Below are 21,335 nucleotides of genomic sequence, written 5' to 3'. Positions count from 1 at the left end.
TGAAACCAAAATCTTGCTGTATTACCAGTAATTAATGTTCTGATTGCTGATAACATTTTTATGCTGATTAGTTTTTTTTAGTTGAACATTGGATAGTGATTCTAATAAAATTTCCAGGAGCAGTATAAACTAATATATGCATTAGTGGTGTTTTGCTTTTATTATTTATTTATTTATTTTGGAATGAAGCTAAAATGTTATATATGTCAATCTTTATTAGGAGGATGTTTAGATTAAATTATAGCAGTATATGAAGTATATTATAGTGTAATATAGCACAATAGCTATACCTTCAAATTATTTTTTATTTTCTCAAAGAAAATATGATAAAATTTCACAAAGAAAATCAAGATTATTATAATGGCTATGATGTTAAAACTCCTATTATATGATTAATCATAGCTCCAATAATATCAGTATAAGTTATTTTGTTTATTAAAAAAACATTAAGCTTCAGTGGTCATATTATGTTCATTATATGTTCATGTTTCTTTAAGGATGTTCTGCTAAAATGTTTAGGAGAAATTAATAACAGTGTTCATTTTAATGATTAAATCTAATTGTAATGACTAATTACTGGAAAAGATAGATTTTTTTTGTCCCAAGTATAACAAATTCTATTTTTTGAGATATTAACTTCTAAATAGTTAAATTAAGTTATATAGAAAATAAGCAGTTATCAGGTTATTTATTACTTGTGGATATACTGAGATGCAAAGTGTCTTTGTTTTAAAGAAATCATAATTTTAAAAGTGGTTTATATATATTTCATTTAGATTAACAAAATGCCTCACTAAGTGTGTGAATGTTTATCTCTAAAATATATTTCTAGTTTTTCCAAACATGCGAATTGAATGGTTTGAAAACTTCATCTGTGAGATGCCATCTGCCCTATTTACATTTTTAAGAGTTGAGTATTTGTTAACTGATCTCATAGACAGCTACATGTTTTGCTGTTACCAGATGGATGAGATAGAATACCATGCATAACTTTACATTTATCTTCTTTGAGTGCCACCTTATTTGCATATCAATTAAAATAATATCTGTATTAAGATGGATAATGAAAGTTATCAAATTTACATGAAGGGACTGCAGTTTGCTGAATTTCCAGTAGATGCCCCCAGAGACCAGTCAACTCATTGGAAATCCTTTAAATTTGAAAAGACTTTTTTATATTGAAACTTTTTTTTCTTGCTATAATTTGAAGTAACTGAAAAATAAATTAAAGGTCATAAAATGCTCAACTTTCCAATGGTTATTACACAAAAATATGTATGAGTGATAGTAGTGTGATTCTTAATCAGCATTAACCAACATTATTACTAATCATTGTTAACAAAAACTTAAATGTGTAAAATTAAGAAAAATGCTTTCAGTTTTCATTGTGAAATCATTCTATATGCTTTTAAAGTTAAGTCATTTCAAACATTGCTAACTTTTTTTCTTTCTGACTTCTCTTAATATGCTGAAAAATGCTGTATCTTTGCTTTAGCTTTTTTGTAGGAAATTGTCCTTTTCATGAAAAACTATAAAACATACCCAAATAATTTATGTAATTATTATCAGTGTGTGTGTGTGTGTGTGTGTGTGTGTAAAATATATTTTCCCCATTCTAATTATACGTAATATCTACTTACACTGAAAAGTATGACTAAGAATGGTGACTCACTTTATTCCATGGAAATTATATTAACTGAAGCTATTTAAGTATTAATTTAAGAGTCAATGTTATTATCCCGTAGGTGATTCCAATAACATTTATACCTTCAATATGAATGTATGACTCTTATAACTGACACAAAGATAACCCACTAGTGACTTATAAATATTAATTTAATGGAATAAAAGTATTATCCTGACTTTTGATTAGATATTACATACCTTTTGAGTTTATCTTTGTCAGATTAAATAAAATTTTTATGATCTTTTTTAAAGTATGGTTTTTTTATTGAATTGCTTTTGAAATATTTTACTGAATGTGAAGTTTCACCTTGATACAGAATTTCAGTTTGTAGTATGAAGAAAATATGTTAAATCTATTAATTCTATGATAGAATAGTTGATAATGCATTTTGATTTTGCAAGTCTGTAAGTAAGAGAGAATAAAATAAGCTGTCATATCTACTCATTCCATTCATTCATGTTTTTCATTTTTGTAGAAGTGTGTGCTTTTCATCCTTTTATGTGTTTGTCTCTTTCAGTGTTTTCCCTGTTAGACTTGACACCCTTGAGTGGGAATCACATTATTTAATTGGCTTTGCATGGATGCCGTTGGTTGTCTGCTCCCGCGTTTTAAGGACAGGGATCTCTGCGAGATTCACAGAATGACGCCTGTCATTTCCCCCAATCCAGCAGGGATCCAAACAACAGCTTTCAAATTGAAATTACATTGTAACTATCCAGTTATGTCAAATTCCTAAACAATCAATGCAAATAAACAGAAGATTGTGCAGGAGGAGGAGGAGAAGAAATATCAACAATATTTGATATAGGTGGCAGCAATGTGGTAAAGTAAAAAAATTCAAAATTTCCAGTCTGGAAACCTGGGTGAAAATTCCAACTTTGCCCCTATTAGTTTGTTAGGGCAAGTCACAACCTCAGGTTTTTGTTTGTTTGTTTGTTTGTTTTTACCTGTAAAAATAGAAGTAGTACTTTGTAGAGTTATTGTGTGAGTTAGAAATAATGCCTACACAGTGTCTGACACAATTAGGTGCTCTATAAATGGTAGCTATTCAAAAATGGTTTCAGGCAGAGTTTAAAAATGATATAGTATCTCCATGGCCTTTTAACAGAAAGCTCCCCATTTCCCAGCGTCTCCACACATTCAGCTGCTGTGGAGGTATTCAAGATTGCTCAGTTTTACTTTCTGCCAGTCTACAGAATTTTTTAATTTTAGAATTTTTTAGGGAAATTTTGATGTAAATTCAGAATATTTACATATAATCTCTATTGAATAATGTCTTTGACTAGTAGTAATATAGTCCATGTTAAATGCATGACTGCTTAATTCTTTAAATCCGTTCTTCCCCAGTGCATCCCTTAACTTAGGGCAGCCTCAGGGATCTGCAGTGGCAAAGATCTTCCTTAGGCCAATGATCGATAGATGTCCAGCACACCCATGAATGTCACTACTTCTGCTTCCACGGATGGCATGTTTTCCGTCAAGACAACTCTTCCCAAATTCCACATGATCAAATCTCTCCATAAGTTTTTCCAGAATTCTCAATTTTCAGTATAGTGACTTCAGGTCAAGGAAATTTTTCTTCTCCTGATATTTAGAAAGGACATATTTTAATTTAAACTAATATTTGTTTTAATATGTAAATGAAACGAGAGACTAATCACTTCATGTCCAAGTGAAATAAATAATAAATTTGCATTCCATTTATATTTCTATTTGTATTTTTTAAAAATTCCTCTCCATAAAGTGAGTGAACTTTGGCTGTGGTTGTCTGTTATGAAATATAAAACCTGGTAAGTCCAAATATAATATAATGGTGGAAATTAACATATATTTTTATTTTCAGAAACCCAGCCAGTTTGTTGTAATAAGTGAAAAATTTTGCAGTTAAAAGAAATTATTTGCATTAAGTATCTATAATAATAAAAGTGTAATATGCTAATTAGACTGGATGTCCTTCCAGACGAAGCCAGGGCTGGAGGGAAGCCCGGGTCCAGGGTGTCAGAGGGAAGCCGGTACCAGCAGCTGGGGGAAGGAAGGCCTACTCTTGCATGAGTTTCGTGTATCAGGCCTCCAGTAAAGTATAAATAAGAACCTATTTAGCAAATCACTATAATTGCTCTTTTTGCTCTCATATCTATACTAATAAAAGGCTAATATGCTAATTAGACTGGGATACCTTATGGGAGACCTTCCAGATGTCCTTCCGGACAAAGCCATGGTGGCGGGGCAGTTAGGGGCAAGCAGGCCAGCGGGGCGGGGGGGGGGGGGGGTCAGTTAGGGGTGAGCGAGCTGAAAGGGGGGGCAGTTGGAGATGAGCAGGCTGGCAGTGGGGACAGTTGAGGGCGAGCAGGCCGGCAGGGGGGCAGTTGGGGGTGAGCAGGCAGGGGGGGCAGTTGGGGCAAGCAGGCTGGCAATGGGAGCAGTGGGGTGATCAGGCCGGCAGGGGGGGCACTTGGGGGCGATCAGGCCATCAGGCAGAGTGGTTAGGGCTGATCAGGCAGGCAGACAAGTGAGGGGTTTGCGGTCCCAGATTGTGAAAGGAACACCCCCGCCCCCTGTGCACAAATTTCGTGCACTGGGCCACTAGTATTAGTAATAAGATTTAAAGAATGATACATATATGTGTGTATACACACATGTATATAAAATAGAGATGATATTAGAATAGTAACATGTATTCTGAATTACTATTCTATTTGAAATGTCTTTTGCAAAGAATGATCTATTTTTAAAATGTACTTGAAATTTTAAAAATTGCTTTTAGTTACATGTTGTGGATATTTTGAGGTTGAAAGATGTCTTGGAAACAAGTTTACTCCAGTTCCTTCTGAATCAGTTGCATGTTCTTTGGTCAGAGTCAGCAGAAACTGATTCTGGCTAACTAAAGTGGAAATTATTTTATTGGCAGGATTTTAGGTAACTTGCTGAACTTAGGGGAGAACTGGCTCCAAAAAAAAAGGGCAAGACCTGACACCCTTGAATCCTAAAAGACCTACTTGAGACTCCCTTCGGGATGTTGCTGCCAGGTGGTTTGAGCTCCAACAACCTTCTACACTTTTGTGTTTCTTACCTCAACTTTCAAAATCCTGGGAGAAAGGGCAGTGCCTTAATTGGAGTCACTGACCCACCTGTGCCCAGGGAGTCTTTGAATTCAAGTCCAACCGAGAGGACACACAATGTGGGACCGGCCGTTCCCACTTGGCATTCTGGGCAGACCCAGTCCAACCCAGGCAGCCTCACCTTCCAGGGCAGGGAAATGGACCAGAGAGTGCTTTTCTCCATTTCTGTCCCAGGTGAGATTAGCCTGAGATGGCCTCATCTAGTGCTTATTTTTATTGTTTAAAATAGTCTAATTTTTGTTCATTTATACTATTCTTTATTTCTGCTCCAGAATGCTCTCCTCACTCACAGGAAAACATGCTGGCAGCTCAGTCACAGACCTACATATGTGCCAGTGCTTGTCTGAAGCCTGATTGGATTTCCAGCCCCTTGTCCTCTCAGACCTCCTATGCCACCCCAAAACTCTCTTTTGGGGGTACCCCTGGGGTATCCTTTTAGGCTCCTCAATCTCAAGTTATCTGAATCCAAATTCATTATCTTTCCCCCAAAACTGTTCATCCTTTTGTGTTCTCCTCTTCAGCAAATTAGCAATTACCCCCTCCAACAACCTGATGTCATCTTAGCTCCTCTCTTTCCATCACCCCCAACATTCACTCACTGATCAAGTAATCAATATTTTTCTCTCCTAACTATGTGTTGAATCCACCTGCTTCTATTTATCTTCTTCATTTCCCTCAGTTCCATTGTATGACATTCAAATTAAACTGGGCATCTGGCCCAGCTTTATCTGGCAACCCTGAGCACCAGGGTTTGTCAGCGTTCACTTCCAGATCTTGACCTAGGACCTTGTGACAGACAGTGACTTTGCCTATCTGTATCCATTTCTCCCTGCTTCTTTGCCAGCATAACTCCAGTTTTGTTTAGGGTAGCAAGGTGCCCTAGAACAGGCAGAACCTTTGTTTTTCTAGTCTCCTTATAGCAAGGATGGCCATGGGACAGGGTTCTGGCCAGTGGAACCAAAGTGAACATCTGTTAGTAGTTGCAGAACGGTTTCTCTTTTCCCCAATAATAGGGAAAGACACAGCTGGTGCCATCCCATCCTCCCCTTTTTTGTGGCCTTGAAGGTGGAAATGATCATTTGGAGCTGGAGAAGCCCTCCAGTGACCAGCAGGGGACAAGCATGAAGGAAAGGTTAAAATAAAGTTCAAGGCATGGGCCTTGAACTTGCCGGCCACTGCACCAAGGCCAGTAGCAGCCTACCTTTAGGCATCTTGTGCTATGAGAAACATAAACCTCTCATTTTGAAGGCAATGTGAGGCCAGTTTTCTCTTTCTTGTCGTTGAATGTTTCCCTAACCTGTGGGGTTCTATACAGGTGTCCATCTCTGATGCACACGATCCATCCTTTTCCATCAGCTCTGGAAATATACTGACCTGACTCCCTCCATCCCTCCTCAGTGCTTCTTATTCTCAGAGCTGTAGCTGTGTCCTCCTTCTGTCCCCAGTGGGCAGTCTACACAATAGCCTTTAGCACTCAACCCCTTCCTATGGCATTGTGGGGATGGTAGAAGAGAGGACATGGGCTTTCACAGCATCCCATTGCTTCTTCTCCCTACTCTCATGACTAGAAGGCAGGAACTCAACTATGTTATTTCCTCCTGCCATGTAGGTATGGCATATATTAATATGTACACTTCACAGATGACAAGAAATGAGGTTTAGGGGGATTTCGTAGTCCTGGGTGTTCTGACCCAGACTTGGGGTGTTTTGACTAATTCTAGTCTATTTCCACTCCACACAGAAATTTTTTTTTAGATATATTTTTATTAATTTCAGAGAGGAAGGGAGAGGGAGAGATAGAAACATCAATGATGAGAGAGAATCATTGATTGGCTGCCTCCTGCACGCCCCCTACTGGGGATTGAGCCCACAACCCGGCATGTGCCCTTGACTGGAATCGAATCTGGGACCCTTAGGTCTGCAGGTTGATGCTCTATCCCCTGAGCCAAACCTGCCAGGGCCACACTGAAATTTTTACTGCAAGTAATATCACATCAGATCACTTGTTCTAAATATTTAATTGTCTTCTATTTATTAAAAAGAGGAATGTAAAATAGTTAATATAAAGCTGTATCATTTGGCCTCTAAATTCTTGTTTAGTGGAATAATAGCCACCCTATTTCCTGCATGGCAATTTGCATCTGAAATTATTTATTATTTGTTTGTTTATTTGTTGGCTAGTGGCCCAGTGCACGAAATTTGTGCACTTGGGTGGGGAGGGTTCCTTAGCCTTGCCTGTGCCTTGTCACAGTGCAGGAGCCCCACGATCCATTGCCCCAAAGAGGTAGGACCCACCCACCCATCTAGGGCTCCTTGATGGATTGCCCCAAAGAGGTAGGCCAGAGATGGGGGTCCTGCCTCCATGCCATACAGAGCCATGGGACCCCCAGGCCTTGCCACACGGAGGCCTCCACCGGGCCCTGCCCCCAGGCTGGGCTGCGCAGAAGCCTCCAGACCCCAGCAAAAGCACGTGGAGGACTCTGCCGGGCCCCAGGCCTCCTGGTGATGGATTGTGATGGCATGATGCAAGTCCCCAACGCTGCAAGTCCCTGCCCACCTGCGCCTGCTGTACATGCAGCCTGCTGATTGGTCGTTATGTGTGAGGGCATCCGACCATTTGCATATTACCTTTTTCTTAGTATAGATTGTTTTCTCCCATGAAAATACAAACTTGCCCCAGGGCATTGAACCTAATTTGTTTAGAACAGTGGTTGGTGCTTAGCAGGAAACTCAATAGCTATTTTTTGAATAGGTAAATAGAATATTTACTTGTCACTTTATCTCATTGCATATGATTTATTATTAAGTTAGTAGTGTAATATTAATCTAACAAATTGTAATGTAATCCTAACATAAGTAACTCAAAAATATATTTAGTAATACATTTCAATAAACATATTCTGCATGAATGAATGAATGAGCCTCCACAACATACAGTGAAACCATTTACTCTAGACTGCATGCTTTGATATTAAAATATTTCACATTTTTTGTTTGTTTTGCTCAGGTTATTGGGTTTTTTTTGTTTTGTTTTGATAAAAGTGTAGTATATCAAGTATTTTTGATGTCATCAATTGCCATGGTCTGGAATGTTTGGTGCCCCAAATTCATATGTTGAAATCCTCATCCCTGAAAGTGGTAGTAAATAGGGGCTTTGGGAGGTGCTCAGGTCATGGGTAGATCCTTCATGAATGGGATTAGTACCTGATAAAATAGGCTCCTGAGAGATCCCTAGTCCCTTCTACTATGTGAGGGCACAACAAAGCTAAAAGGCACCAACATAAACCACACTGATGCCTTGATTTTGAACTTCTAGCCTCCAGACCTGTGAGCGATAAATTTCTTTTGTAGATCAGCTACTCAGTAATATTTTGTTACAGCAGCTCAAACAGACTAAGACATCAGTCAACTACCTAGCTTGTTTGTCCATATCAAAGGGAGCTCAGCTTTAGAATTGATATATTTATAATGTAATTTTATTGAAACTGCTGGGTTTAGATAGCTCCTGGCATCTTTCATTAAACTGAAGTTGTTCAGTGGTTGGTTTTCAGTGCTTTCACTGAGGGAAAAAAGGCAGTATGATTCAACCTTTCATTATTATAGGATAAAAACACTGCATAGACTTCAAGGATGAAAATAACATTTTGAGTGTTCTGATTCTCACTCCCAGTTACCGGAACACATACAAGAAGAACATCTGCGTGGACATGCTGCGAGATGGGTATCACAAGTCCTTCACTGAGCTCTTCACCCTGATGGAGAAGTGGGACGCCCTGAGGGAGGCTGCAAAGCTCAGGTCCGTCTTCTGGTTTCAGAAACCCCTGGAGGAGCAGCCTGATAAGCTGGACCACTTCTACTACTACCTGACCAGGGCCGAGGTGGCTGAAAGGAAAAGTAAGTGCAGGGAGGATTCCAAATTGTTTCCTGTATACTGATATACCTTGATGTGGGGATGGGGGAACAAGGAGAGATATACCAAAGAACTTATATACTTACTAGTGGCCCAGTGCATGAAATTCATGCACGGGGGGGGGGGGGGGGGAGGGCACCCTCAGCCCAGCCTGCACCCTCTCCACTCAGGGACCCCTTGGGGGATGTCCAACTGCCAGTTTAGGCCCAATCCCACAGTCAGACATCCCTCTCACAATCTGGGACTGTTGGCTCCTAACCACTCACCTGCCTGCCTGCCTGATCGCCCCTAACTGCCTCTGCCTGCCTGCCTGATCGCCCCTAACCTCTCTGCCTGATTGCCCCTAACTGCTTCTGCCTGCCTGATCACCCCCAACTACCCTCCCTTGCCGGCCTGGTTGCCGCCAACGGCCCTCCCCTGCCAGCTAGATCTCGCCCCTAATTGCTCTCCCCTGCTGGCCTGATCACCCCTAACTGCCTCTGCCTTCCTGATTGCCCCTAACTGCCTCCCCCTGCTGGCCTGATCTCGCCCCCAACTGCCCTCCCCTGCTGGCCAATTTGGTTCTGATTGGTTGGTTTCTATGCCAGTCAGCTCTGTTTCCTAGGCAGCCATTGGCTCCTTACAGTTCACCCAGATTTGGTTCTGATTGGTCAGTTTCTATGCCAGTCAGTATCTCTGGGCATATCTCTAGGCCTGGTCAGAGAGGTGAGGCTGATCAGTAGCCCCCGTGGAGGCCTGGAGAGAAACAGAGGCGCGGCTGCTGGTGAAGCCCGGAGAGAAAGAGAGAGGCAATGGCTGATCAACAGCTGCCACGAAGGCTGTGGATCAGACCCTGCCTCTCTCTTCGGGCCTCTCTCCGTGCCTGATCTGCAGGCCCCTCAGCAGTCAGTGCTGGGTCGCCACGGCAACCCAGCACTGACTGCAGGACTGACTTCCAGTGTTCAGTCAAGCCTTCAGATGGTTGTTATGGACCCTGGGTTTTTATATACTAGGACTAGAGGCCCAGTGCACAAATTCGTGCATGGGTGGGGTCCTTTGGCCTGGCTGGTGATCGGGGCCGATCGGGGCCATCTCGCCCAGTCTCCATCGGGGTGATCGGGGCCAGCAGGCCGGGGAGAGGGACTGAGGGAGGTTGGCTGTGGGAGCTCACTGACCACTAGGGGGAAGCTCCTGAATTAAGCATCTGCCCCCTGGTGGTCAATGTGCATCATAGCGACTGGTCAACTAGTTGTTCGGTTGTTCGGTCACAATGGTCGCTTAAGCTTTTATATATATATAGATAGATAGATAGATAGATAGATAGATAGATAGATAGATATAGATATAGATATGCCTAGCCCAGCCATGGGCAAACTACAGCCCGCAGGCCGGATCCGGCCCGTTCGGCTGTTCTATCTGGCCCGCAGAGCCAAAAGAGCGGAGGGTTCTCTTGCTCTCCCCTCTGCTCCTTTACTTTGAATTTATATTAGTTCACACAAACACTCCATCCATGCTTTTGTTCCGGCCCTCCGGTCCAGTTTAAGAACCCGTTGTGGCCCTCGAGTCAAAAAGTTTGCCCACCCCTGGCCTAGCCCATGGACATGGGCAATAGTGTGGGGAAGCCCTGAGGAGATGGGTAGGGGCTAGATGGAGGGTAACAAAGGAGGGGGGAATAGGAGACATTTTAATACTGTCAACAATAAAAAATTGTTTCATGTATGAATTTGAGACATTAAGACATCTTAGCACAGTTCAACCTAGTCAAATAAGCATCTTTATGTAATAAATGCCAGAACCTTGAATCACAGGGCTTCCCAGACACAGGGGTATTGTGGTGATATCATTGCAAACCAGAGGAGACAAGGAATAGCACCTGATACCACCTCCACAACTTTCCAATGTATTAAAATCTTCTGTATCCTTAATTATGAAACTTTCCAGAGTTCTTCTTTATATATGAACTGAACATTGACTTTCACTGAGGAGAAACTTTCAAAGAGCATTAGAATTTGAAAATTATACTGATTTTCTAGTATTTATATAATGGAACTTGAGGGTTTCATCAATAAATGCTATAGATTTCAATCAGAATTTTTATTAGTAAATAGTGAGAAAAATGAAAAGCTGCAAATCACAATTATGGATAAAATTGTTAATTTTATATATTTCATCACTGTTTCTAACAGATTCTTTTTTTTAGGACTTCGTGTGTCCTAAAATTTTCCAGAAAGTCACTATGTTTCAAGTATTTTAATCTCTACTATAATACTGATCTTGTTGTCATTAGTATTTCTCAGTTGCATATTAGAAATTAGTCAGGAAATCCTAGATTTTTACATACATTTGGTTTTCTAAATCATTATTTTCTTCAACTTCTTGTGTGAAAGTATCATAGGATTTAAACAGAGAAGCTCAGGCCCTAGCATGACAATGTCTACATTTTACTTCAGGCCTTTCTATGAGAAAATATTAGGAAACATTTTGTTACTTAATGCTACAATGGGGGAAATTGATGGGGCCATGGAAACATCATCAGAAGATAGCAAGAAGTCTTTCAACCTCCATAGTAGAGTCAATACGTATTTCTCATCAGGTTGTGACCTGATTTACAAATATGAGTTACACTAAAATCCTACCACCACTACCATAAGTGAACTAGAGTGTGTGTGTGTGTGTGTGTGTGTGTGTAGATAGGAGGTGATTATTTGTATTATGAGAAGCATTTAACTGTAGAATTGACTTTTAAAATAGAATACTTGGTCAAATTTTAAAATGTGACTTACATATAATTTCTCTAGAAATTAACTTTTATAAATAAAAAATGCTATTCTAAAAAACCTACATACTAATATCAGCCACAAATTCTGAAGTGATATTTACACTGAAAATGAAATTGATCAAGATTAAATTTGCCCAGTGGTCGTTTTTTTTTTCAAGTTGAATAATCATATTCACTAAAGGCTTTAAATAGAAACTTTCATTTAAGTAGAATAAACATGATTCAAATACATCACTTCAGAAAGTGTCATTAATAAGAGAAACTTGAGAAACCAAGATGGCGGCATAGGTAAGCACCTAAACTGCTGCCTCACACAACAATTTCAAAACTACTACTAAAAGACAGAACGGACACCATCCAGAACCACAGGAAAGCTGGCTGAGTGGAAATTCTACAACTAGAAGGAAAGAGAAAAGCTCACAGAGAATTGGAGGTATGGCAAAGGGTCTTTGTGCACGCAGAGAGGAAGGGTGGCTGAGAGCCTGGCTGACTTTCTCTGGCGGAAGGGGGAAGGAAGCCCCCGACCGCACTGACCCCAGTTCTGACTGCACTGAACCCCAGTCCCGGGCGAAACCCCGTGGACCCAGGCTCATACAGGGGGAGCCTGGACTGTCAGGTAGAGAAAGGCACCCGGAGACTCGGAGACCCGGGGGAGACCCCAGGGAGCCCCGGCTGGCAGGGGTCTGGGGGCGCATGCGCCAGTGTGCACAAAGGCTGCGGAGGTTGCCACAGGCTTTCCCTAGCAGAAGGGAGTCGGAAGCTCCTGACTGCACTGAACCCCAGTTCCAGGTGGGACCCACGCTCTTACGGGGGGGAATTTGGACTCTCGGGCGGAGACTCGGGAGCTGGGGAAGGCAGAGGTCTGGAGGCACGCAAGCGCAAGGGCAAGGCTGACGGGAAGCCAAGACTGTCTGCTCCGCCCTGAGACTCCACCCCATCCAAGCTGAGCACAGAGGCTATTGCAGTTTGGCAAGTCTAATCCTATAAGGCTGTCTCCAGCACTGAACTTCTCCCAGCGTAGACACAGCTGATCCTCACAGCCAACTGGCCTGGAGGTCAATTCCTCCCAGTGATACCAACAACAATCAAGACTTAACTACAACAAGGCTGTACACACAGTCCACAAAGGGGTGCACCAAGAGTGTCCACCTCAGGTTAACTGGGGAGGCCGACCCACTGGGCCATATAGGAAACCTAGCACACAAATCTACCCTACCAACTCAGGGAATCAGTGAAAATGCGGCGTCAAAGAAACAGATCACAAATGAAAGAAATGGAGGAAAACAAACGACTGGATATAGAATTCAAAACCACGGTTATAAGGCTTTTTAAGAATATCCTAGAAAAGGCCGATAAATATAACGAGACCCTCGAAGATATGAAAAAGGACCAACTAGAAATTAAGCATACACTGACTGAAATAAAAAATATTATACAGAGACCCAACAACAGACTAGAGGAACACAAGAATCAAGTCAAAGAATTGAAATACAAAGAAGCAAAAAACACTCAACCGAAAAAGCAAAAAGCAAAAAAAATCCAAAAATTTAAAGATAGTGTAAGAAGACTCTGGGACAACTTCAAGCGTACCAACATCAGAATTATGGGGGTGCCAGAAGAAGAGAGAGAGAGCGAGCAAGATACTGAAAACCTATTGGAAGAAATAATGACAGTAAACTTCCCCCACCTGGTGAAAGAAATCGACTTACAAGTCCAGAAAGCACACAGAACCCCAAACAAAAGGAATCCAAAGAGGACCACCCCAAGACCCATCATAATTAAATTCCAAGAGCAAAAGACAAAGAGAGAATCTTAAAAGCAGCAAGAGAAAAACAGTTAATTACCTACAAGGGAGCACCCATACGATTGTCAGCTGATTTCTCAACAGAAACTATGCAGGCCAGATGGGAGTGGCAAGAAATTTTCAAAGTGATGAATAGCAAGAACCTACAACCAAGATTACTCTACCCAGCAAAGGTATCATTCAGAATTGAAGGTCAGATAAAGAGCTTCACAGATAAGAAAAAGCTAAAGGAGTTCATCACCACCAAACCAGTATTATATGAAATGCTGAAAGGTATTCTTAAAGAAGAGGAAGAAGAAAAAAGTAAAGAGAAAAATTATGAACAACAAATACATATCTATCAACAAGTGAACCTATAAATCAAGTGAATTAAAAACCTGAGGAACAGAATAAGCTGGTGAATATAATAGAATCAGGGGCATAGAAAGGGAATGGACTGATAATTCTCAGGGGGAAAGGGGTATGGGGGGTTCAGGAAGAGACTGGACAAAAATCATACACCTATGGATGAGGACAGTGGCGGGGGGAGGTAAGAGCAGAAGGTGGGGTGGGAACCGGATGGAGGGGAGCTATGGGGGGAAAAAGGAGAAACAATTGTAATAATCTGAATAAAGATTTATTTTAAAAAATAAAAAATAAAAAAATAAAAAAATAAAAAAATAAGAGAAACTTATCATAAAGCATTTTGTAATGATAAGGAAACTAAAAATGCTAAATAGTCTATTTTAAGGTAGAAAACATTTTAATTTATAATCTATTATTATAGAAAAGTACCTATACATGTAAGTAAAAATGTTTCTCCAATTCCAAATATTAGCAAAGTCCAAATTTTATAATAACTAATATCTTATATACATGGTATAAATAATGAAAATAAATATTTCTTTACTGAGTGGGCTATTATATATCCATAGTAACCAAGTTTGCATTTGTTAAATGGAGCAAACTTACCTCTTGCCCAAAATTACTCTTTTATAGGGTTATCTCCATCAAAATGAAGTGGCTTTTGCCTGTTTGAAATAGAGAAAATTAAAATGATTGCAATAAATGTTATTGGAAATGCTTCCCTTGCAGGACATATAAAACATTCATATATTTTTTTAATTTTGTATACTTTTTTTCCCCACATTTAACACATGAATTTCATTGGGAGAAAATTGTTACTTGAGTTAAGACTGTCCCCAGGAAATGGGTAAGGAATATTCACATTCACTCTTACTAACTTGGATTAATCCTAAATCTTAAAACATGCGCATGTGCACACACGCTTCATGTAATATATAGAAATCTGTTAATAGTACCTCAAGATTCTATTGCATATGGTTGTGGGATCTGAGACATTTACCCTGAAGTAGCATATCTCTGAGCATTCGCATTTCTTCTCATTGGAAAGACTGTCACTCTAGCATTACCATGAAGTTCATTTTATCAAAGCTGTGACACTAACAATAGCCATCTTTGGGTCGGTTCTGTCTCTTAAGACTTACAGAGCGGGAACCTAGACTTATTTAAATTATTTTACAAAACATTTTCTGTTTTCTAGCAAAGAAGTGTTTAAAGTAAGCCGGTTATTGCTTTTTGGATTATTTTCCATTAGTTAAAGTGTTTCTTTGTCCCTGATAATGTTTCTTACATTACCCGTTGTTATGAGTAATCTCTGTACCATCTGTAACATTATGATTTTGGCCCTGTGCCCCCATGGGGCTAGAGAAGAGATGACAATAATGGTAATGGGCAACTGAATCAATAGATAATTCAAACATTATTTACACTTGACTTTCTTTATTTTTTTAAATCTTTATTGTTGAAAATATTAAATATGTCCCTTTTTTTCCCCTTTGCCTCTCTAACCCCCTTCCCCCCGCCAAGCCTTCACCACCCACCCACTACCTCAGGTTAGTCTCTGCTTTTCATCTGTGCTGCTGCAGGATGGCTCTCCAGAATCTCCTTCAAAAAGAGGCCGACAGGGAAAACTTTTTTGTTTTACTTTATTTTTAGGTATAAATCCTATTTTGAGGTCAATCTAATTTCCCGTGGAATTATGAAGCAATATATGTAAAGGAATGACTTTGGTTTTAGAAATTTCTTTTGGAACATTGGAGTGACTTATGTGCAGTTCTAGTCAGCTTAGTTTCCATTTTTCTAAGCGATTCAACTTTAATCTTAGAGGAATGCTTGTGGGCAATGTATAAATATTTCTCACAATTGTAATCTTTTCAGGAATATATCAGTGAATAATAATGATTGTGTGTTTTTAAAATCCCTGGAAAGGTAATCCAGAGGCTACCACATATTCACAAGTGTGCTTTTTGCACAAAGGCAAAAAGACATAATGATTCTGAATTTCTTCATATTCACCAATAGATTGGAGTTTACAGGATTGAGACACAATTTATAAACACATGATGTTTTGATTCAAGTTTATGACTGATGACAGTGGGATTTATAAGACTGATTGACGAAGGATTAATACACTTTTCTTTTTTTTAGCACAAATAGGTCAGATGCCACTTCAGGGGAAAGGGTAGCTTTAACACACTAACAACTAATAAACTAATACTGTTTGAGTGACAGGGATGACTAGTATTAATGCATTTTCAGCAGAAAAAGGGACTCATAGAAAACAAAAGCATAGAAATCCACTCTTTCTTAGTGTTGCTGGTAACTCATGGCTGGAAACGTTGCTAGAAAGTGTATGGAGCTTATTGAGTCATTTTTTTTTTTTATTGATTAAGGTATTACATATGTGTCCTTAGCCCCCTAAACCCTCCCCCCACTCATGACCTCAACCCCCTGTTGTCTGTGTCCATTGGTCAGGCTTATATGCATGCATACAAGTCCTTTGGTTGATCTCTCCCCCTTACCCCACCCTCCCATACCTTCCCCTCTGAGGTTTGACGGTCTGATCGATGCTTCTCTGTCTCTGGATCTGTTTTTGTTCATTAGTTTATGTTGTTCATTATATTCCACAAATGAGTGAGATCATGTGATATTATCTTTCTCTGACTGGCTTATTTCGCTTAGCATAATGCTCTCCAGTTCCATCCATGCTGTTGCAAATGGTAAGAATTCCTTCTTTTTACCGCAGTGTAGTATTCCATTGTGTAGATGTACCACAGTTTTTTAATCCACTCATTCTTGATTTTTTCTTAGAAGCCTCGTGCTTGTTTTTCTTCTGAGTGAAAAACCTTGCCATTTTCATATTCTATCAGCTTTCTTCATTTTTTGCCATAGTTAAGAAACCTTGCTTTCTCTGTATGTACTTTTTAATTCTTTTGTGAGAAAAGTTTTTACTGGTAACCCATACTCATTTCTTCTGAAAGCACTGAGCACATTGCTACTATATGTTGTTGTCTTTTGTCTTATATATAAAGTCTAGTGATTCAACCAAAGGGTATGTCCGTTTCTAACATGTGCTACGTTTTGGGGAAGATTTTTTTGTTGCTTTTCTCATATGCATATTCTTTAATTAATGCAATTACTTTAATAGCTAATATACATTAACTTTTGCATTTCAAGTTTTAAATGTAGTTAATCATGTTTTAAAGGAAAAATAGAAAATAAATGTCACTGTATTGGTTTGCCATTTGAAGGGTTGTCATGAGACATTTTTCTAATACAGTTTATGATGTTTTTCTCTCTTTGAAGAATATTTTGAAGATGTCTATGATAACTTGTATGCTCTAGCCTGTTACTTCAATAATTCTGAAGACAAGTGGGTAAGGAACCACTTCTACCAACGATGTTTTGAGATTGCTCGACTGATCAAAATTGATGGTGGGAAGAAAGAAGCCGAGGCACATGGACACATGGGACTTCTCTTTGAGGAAGAGGGTGAGTGGCCATCGGCCTGGATGCCTTGGGTACCTTGGAGGATCCAGAGACCAGGCAATCAGAAGGCACATGGGGGTTGACAAAAAGACCCGAGGCTTTATAAAAATATAAGTTATTGAGATTCAAAAGCAAAGGTGTGACTTATGGACTCACCTTCATTGTTGCTTGCGTCTTACCTCTGCCCCAGCACTAAGCCTCAAGTTCCCAGCAGCATCACAAAGAGAAAGCTTCCCCCAGCCCCATTCATCCTTCATTCACAAACGTGCTGCACCATTTTGAATTGTTTTTCCTTTCTTAGCGCTCTCTTCGTTCATTTTAACTTGATTTCTCATGTGTGAAAATGGGGATTTTTCCAAGTGCCCCTATACAAAAAACAAAGAGTATCTAAAAAACTCAGATATGACTCCATCATGATTTTATAGTAATTTCTGAAGGAAATGTTCTTTTTAAAAATAACTTTATAGCTAACAATGTTATCTTAAGACAAGCCAAAATCTAAAACAACAAAATATCGTCAGAAACCTATTTTGTATGGTGGTTTAATAAGGCCTGCAAGTAGAAATTTAAGAGTTACAATTATTTATGTAAGGATAGTGGGTAGAAAATATATCTGAAGACAAAAATATTTTATCATGTTTTTCAATTTGTAAAAATGGGGTAAGTTCTTAAATAAAGTAAGATTCAAAGTGAAATTTTTGCTTAAGCTTTTAAAAATTACTATTCCCATTTCACAGGTGAGATAAATCCTTTTTTTTAAGCTTTTAAAAAGTATCTTCATTTTGAGGATGAGGAAACTGTGGCACAATGAGGGAAAGCTAGTTAGTGTTGGAACTGATATTAATTAGTCAGCTAGCTTCAGAGCCTGTTGCTAGTAGCCCCTGCTCTACACAAACAAATAATTGCTTTACTTTTATAATGAGCTAATTCTAAAAATTCCTGAAGATTATATGCTAAAATATAATGCTGCACTTTGCTGTCAACTGTGGGAACCCCCCAAATGAATAAAATAAAAATTGCTTTTTGGTTTGTTTTTATAATTGAAGCCATCAAATTCTGTCACCTATGATGACAAATCAAATAATCAAACTGTCAATTATTGGTCCCAAAACAGAAGTCACAAAAGATATAAGAAATAATATCAGAAAATAAGGGGTGAGTAAGTCAGGGCTACACTGGTGAAAAGTTAAAAGAGTGGTCTGATAAGATTCAGATAGCTACCAATAAGTATATTCTGAATTTTTCTTAAAATTTTATTTCTGACTTTTAATATTTGGTTTGATTTCTCAAAAAAATTTTTATTGTGGTAAAAAACTATATAACAAAATTGGCCATCCTAACTGTTTCTAAGTTCAGTGGTGTTAAGTATATTCACATTATCATACAACCAGACTTCAGAACTTTTTCATCTTGCAAAATTAAAAGTCAATTCCTAGTAAACAACAACTCCTGGTTTCTTTGTTCTGATTTTTTTTAAAAAAATCTTTCAATGTATTTCTTCTATTGGAGGATTTACTCATTGCTTCATTCATTCATTCATTCATCTATTCATTCATTTACTCATTCAACAAATATTGGAATGCCTAGAAATCTTGATCAGTAACCATGGCACCCTGGTTGCCCACATCATTTTAGTGGCTGAGAGTGAGGATGCATTTGGGAAATGTGAGCAGGGTGGGGCTGCCCTGAGAGTAGGTCGTTGGCTGGCTTACATTTAGATGCCCCACCTTGTAGCATAATTCCATAGTAAATAGAATATTTTGACTATGAAATTATCTTCAGGTTGTGTTGTTTTGTTTTGCAACTACTTTTGTCAGATCTGAATTATTTTTCTATGGCCTTAATCAGTTCATAGAAAGGCCCTGAGAAGCATGCCTTGACTGCCTGATGAATAAAGTGGCTGAGTTGGTGTTGATGGAAATTCTAGAGATTGCCTTTGATTGTGTACTGTACCTAGCAACGGTGTAATTATTGGTGTAGCTTTTATAATCTGGGGTAGAATTTTCATGAAGGGGGTAGAGTAGAGCTATCAAAAATATGTGGCTAGAGTGGCATGGGGACTCACCTGGCTGTGGGGTTCCCACTGAGGTGACAATGGTGTAGCTTCCGCATATCTGATCTGATTGGTCTAGACAAGCTAATGGAGGCCCCACAGCAACAGCTAGGCGGCAGCTGTGCTCAGGGGCAGGTGGCAGCATCCTGATTCCAGGGGTGCCCATTCAGGTTAAAGCAGGGTACCAGCCGGCAGATGGCAAAAGGAGGATTGTCAGGGCCCAACCAAGCAGGCTGCAGTCCAAGGCATGACTCCAGCACCCTCAGGGAACCATAGAGCAAATGAACTTGAGCAGAGGCCATAGTCACAGGGTCTGGGCACCTGAGTACAATCAGGGCCAGTGTTTAGCCCAGTGGCACATATGGGACCAGAGCCTCACCCAGAGCCCCCTGGCCCGAGTCAAGCACAGCAGACAGGTTCTAACCCCCAGTGCTGCTAAAGAGGGGCCCTCTTGTACAGTGTGACTGATCGCCATTGGCTCAAAGGCCAGCAGTTTCATTCTTCAGGTCAGGTATGTTGAATGTAGCTGGGGTGGCAGACATGGACTAGTCATGGGCTGACAAACACTTGTGCAAATCTGTGGCTATGTCTTCAGTCAGAATTATGACCTATTTGTAAGGACTTTTTCATGCAAACAGGACAAAGAGGCAGAGAGCATTCATGCCATGTCTGGAGTGTTGGGGAAAGCTCTCAGACACTGATCACTAGGAGATATGCCTATTGAGGTTTGGTGGGCCAGGTGTCAGACCTGGGGAGAGAGAGGGCTTTTTAAAAGACAGGATTAGGGAAGCACTGGCTCCTTCCTGGGCAAGGACAATGAAAACACGATGATATAGCAGAACCTTAACTTCATTCCTTTCCTGCCAGGTCAGCATTAGTGATCAGATGCAGCCCCAAACCCTTCCCTGACATGATCAAGGAACTGGGTCCAGGACTTGCAGCTTTATTGGGAGCTGGTGAACTAGAGCAGTGTTGACCACATCAGTGTTTATAGTTGAGCAAATACCAGAACCTTTTTCTCTGCCCCTTCCAATGATTTAGAATCTGGGTCCAAACTTTGCTTTTGACCAAATTAATGGACTTAGTACTAGGGACCAGCCGGTTTCCGTGGAGCCCTGCAGAAGGCCAGTCTCTTTTGTAGGAGACTAGCATGGAGGGACATCAGACTTGGACAAATTAACCTTTAATTTCTGCCTGCTTTTTGTCCTGTCACTCCTCCCCCAATTCCAATGGGTAGCTTCTAATTATCATCTCTCACTCTGGTATCAACCTCTTCTATTCCAACCATATGGGCTTTGAGTCTGGACTTGTCTGTGGGAGATCAGGAGGAGGATTAGAAATAGATGTTGCGTGATAGCCCCGGGTGCTGATCATGTTCATGGAAGACGGGCAGGGGAAGCCATTGTTGGAACAGCTTAGGGAGTGCACACCATCTATATCAGAAAGCCATTACCTGTGCTTTAGCCCAGAGATTGATTAAAGGCAAACCAGGATCTACAGCATTGATCCCAAGTTCTCCCTTTGACTGAGGAAAGACAGCATTATCTTGGTTAGCTTGCTCAGGTCTTACTGGTAGAATTAGTGTTGACCTGGACAGATTCTAAATAGTGTGAGTCAGTGTGGTTTGCCAGAGCCCAGAGGGCACCAGTCGTAGGGTAGTGTTTGGAGACACACTGGAATGACTCTTGGTCACTAACTGGCAATTCTGAAGGCTGGTCACAACACCACCAGCAGACTCTTTCTCTCCATTGTTGGCCTTTAATTTACCTCCAGTCCCCTGACTTGCTACCAGGAGGCCATGGCCTGGGCCTGGATGGACACCCAGTTTGCTGGGACAGCTGCCATGCTAACAAGGTAATTGGTCAGAAGCACTCACAGCAGGCCTGCTGGAGCAGCACTGCTCAGGAACGGCTCCCAGAGACAGGAGCAGCAGCCGGAGCGCTGGTCCCCCACTGCCCTTTCATTGGATGCTGTATGTTTAGGGAAGTATCATCCAACTCCTGGTGTGATCAGGTTCCAGACAGAATGGCAATATGATGTGGCAGAGCCTTGATACCAGCCATATCCTGCCAGCTCAGCATCCAGGCTTTGAGGTTGCAGAGTCCCTTCTGTGTATGATCTGCAGAGGGTGTGGAGGGAAAGGCATGGGGGCTGAGGTCTGTGCCTAGGGTTG

At 40.4% G+C, this 21,335-nt stretch overlaps 1 protein-coding gene across 1 annotated transcript in view; it reads left to right on the top strand.

The window, feature by feature from the left end:
- TTC29 (tetratricopeptide repeat domain 29) overlaps positions 1–21,335 on the top strand; it is a 176,728-nt gene that overhangs the window by 24,570 nt on the left and 130,823 nt on the right. The window contains exons 5-6 of the mRNA XM_080674377.1: positions 8,477–8,700; positions 16,927–17,112. Coding sequence (XP_080530503.1) covers positions 8,477–8,700; positions 16,927–17,112 — 410 coding nt within the window. The remainder of the gene's footprint in view (positions 1–8,476; positions 8,701–16,926; positions 17,113–21,335) is intronic.

This window comes from Plecotus auritus (assembly GCF_963455305.1).
Source record: "Plecotus auritus genome assembly, chromosome: 6".
Taxonomy (NCBI): domain Eukaryota; kingdom Metazoa; phylum Chordata; class Mammalia; order Chiroptera; family Vespertilionidae; genus Plecotus; species Plecotus auritus.
This window is presented reverse-complemented; position numbering and strand designations above follow the sequence as displayed.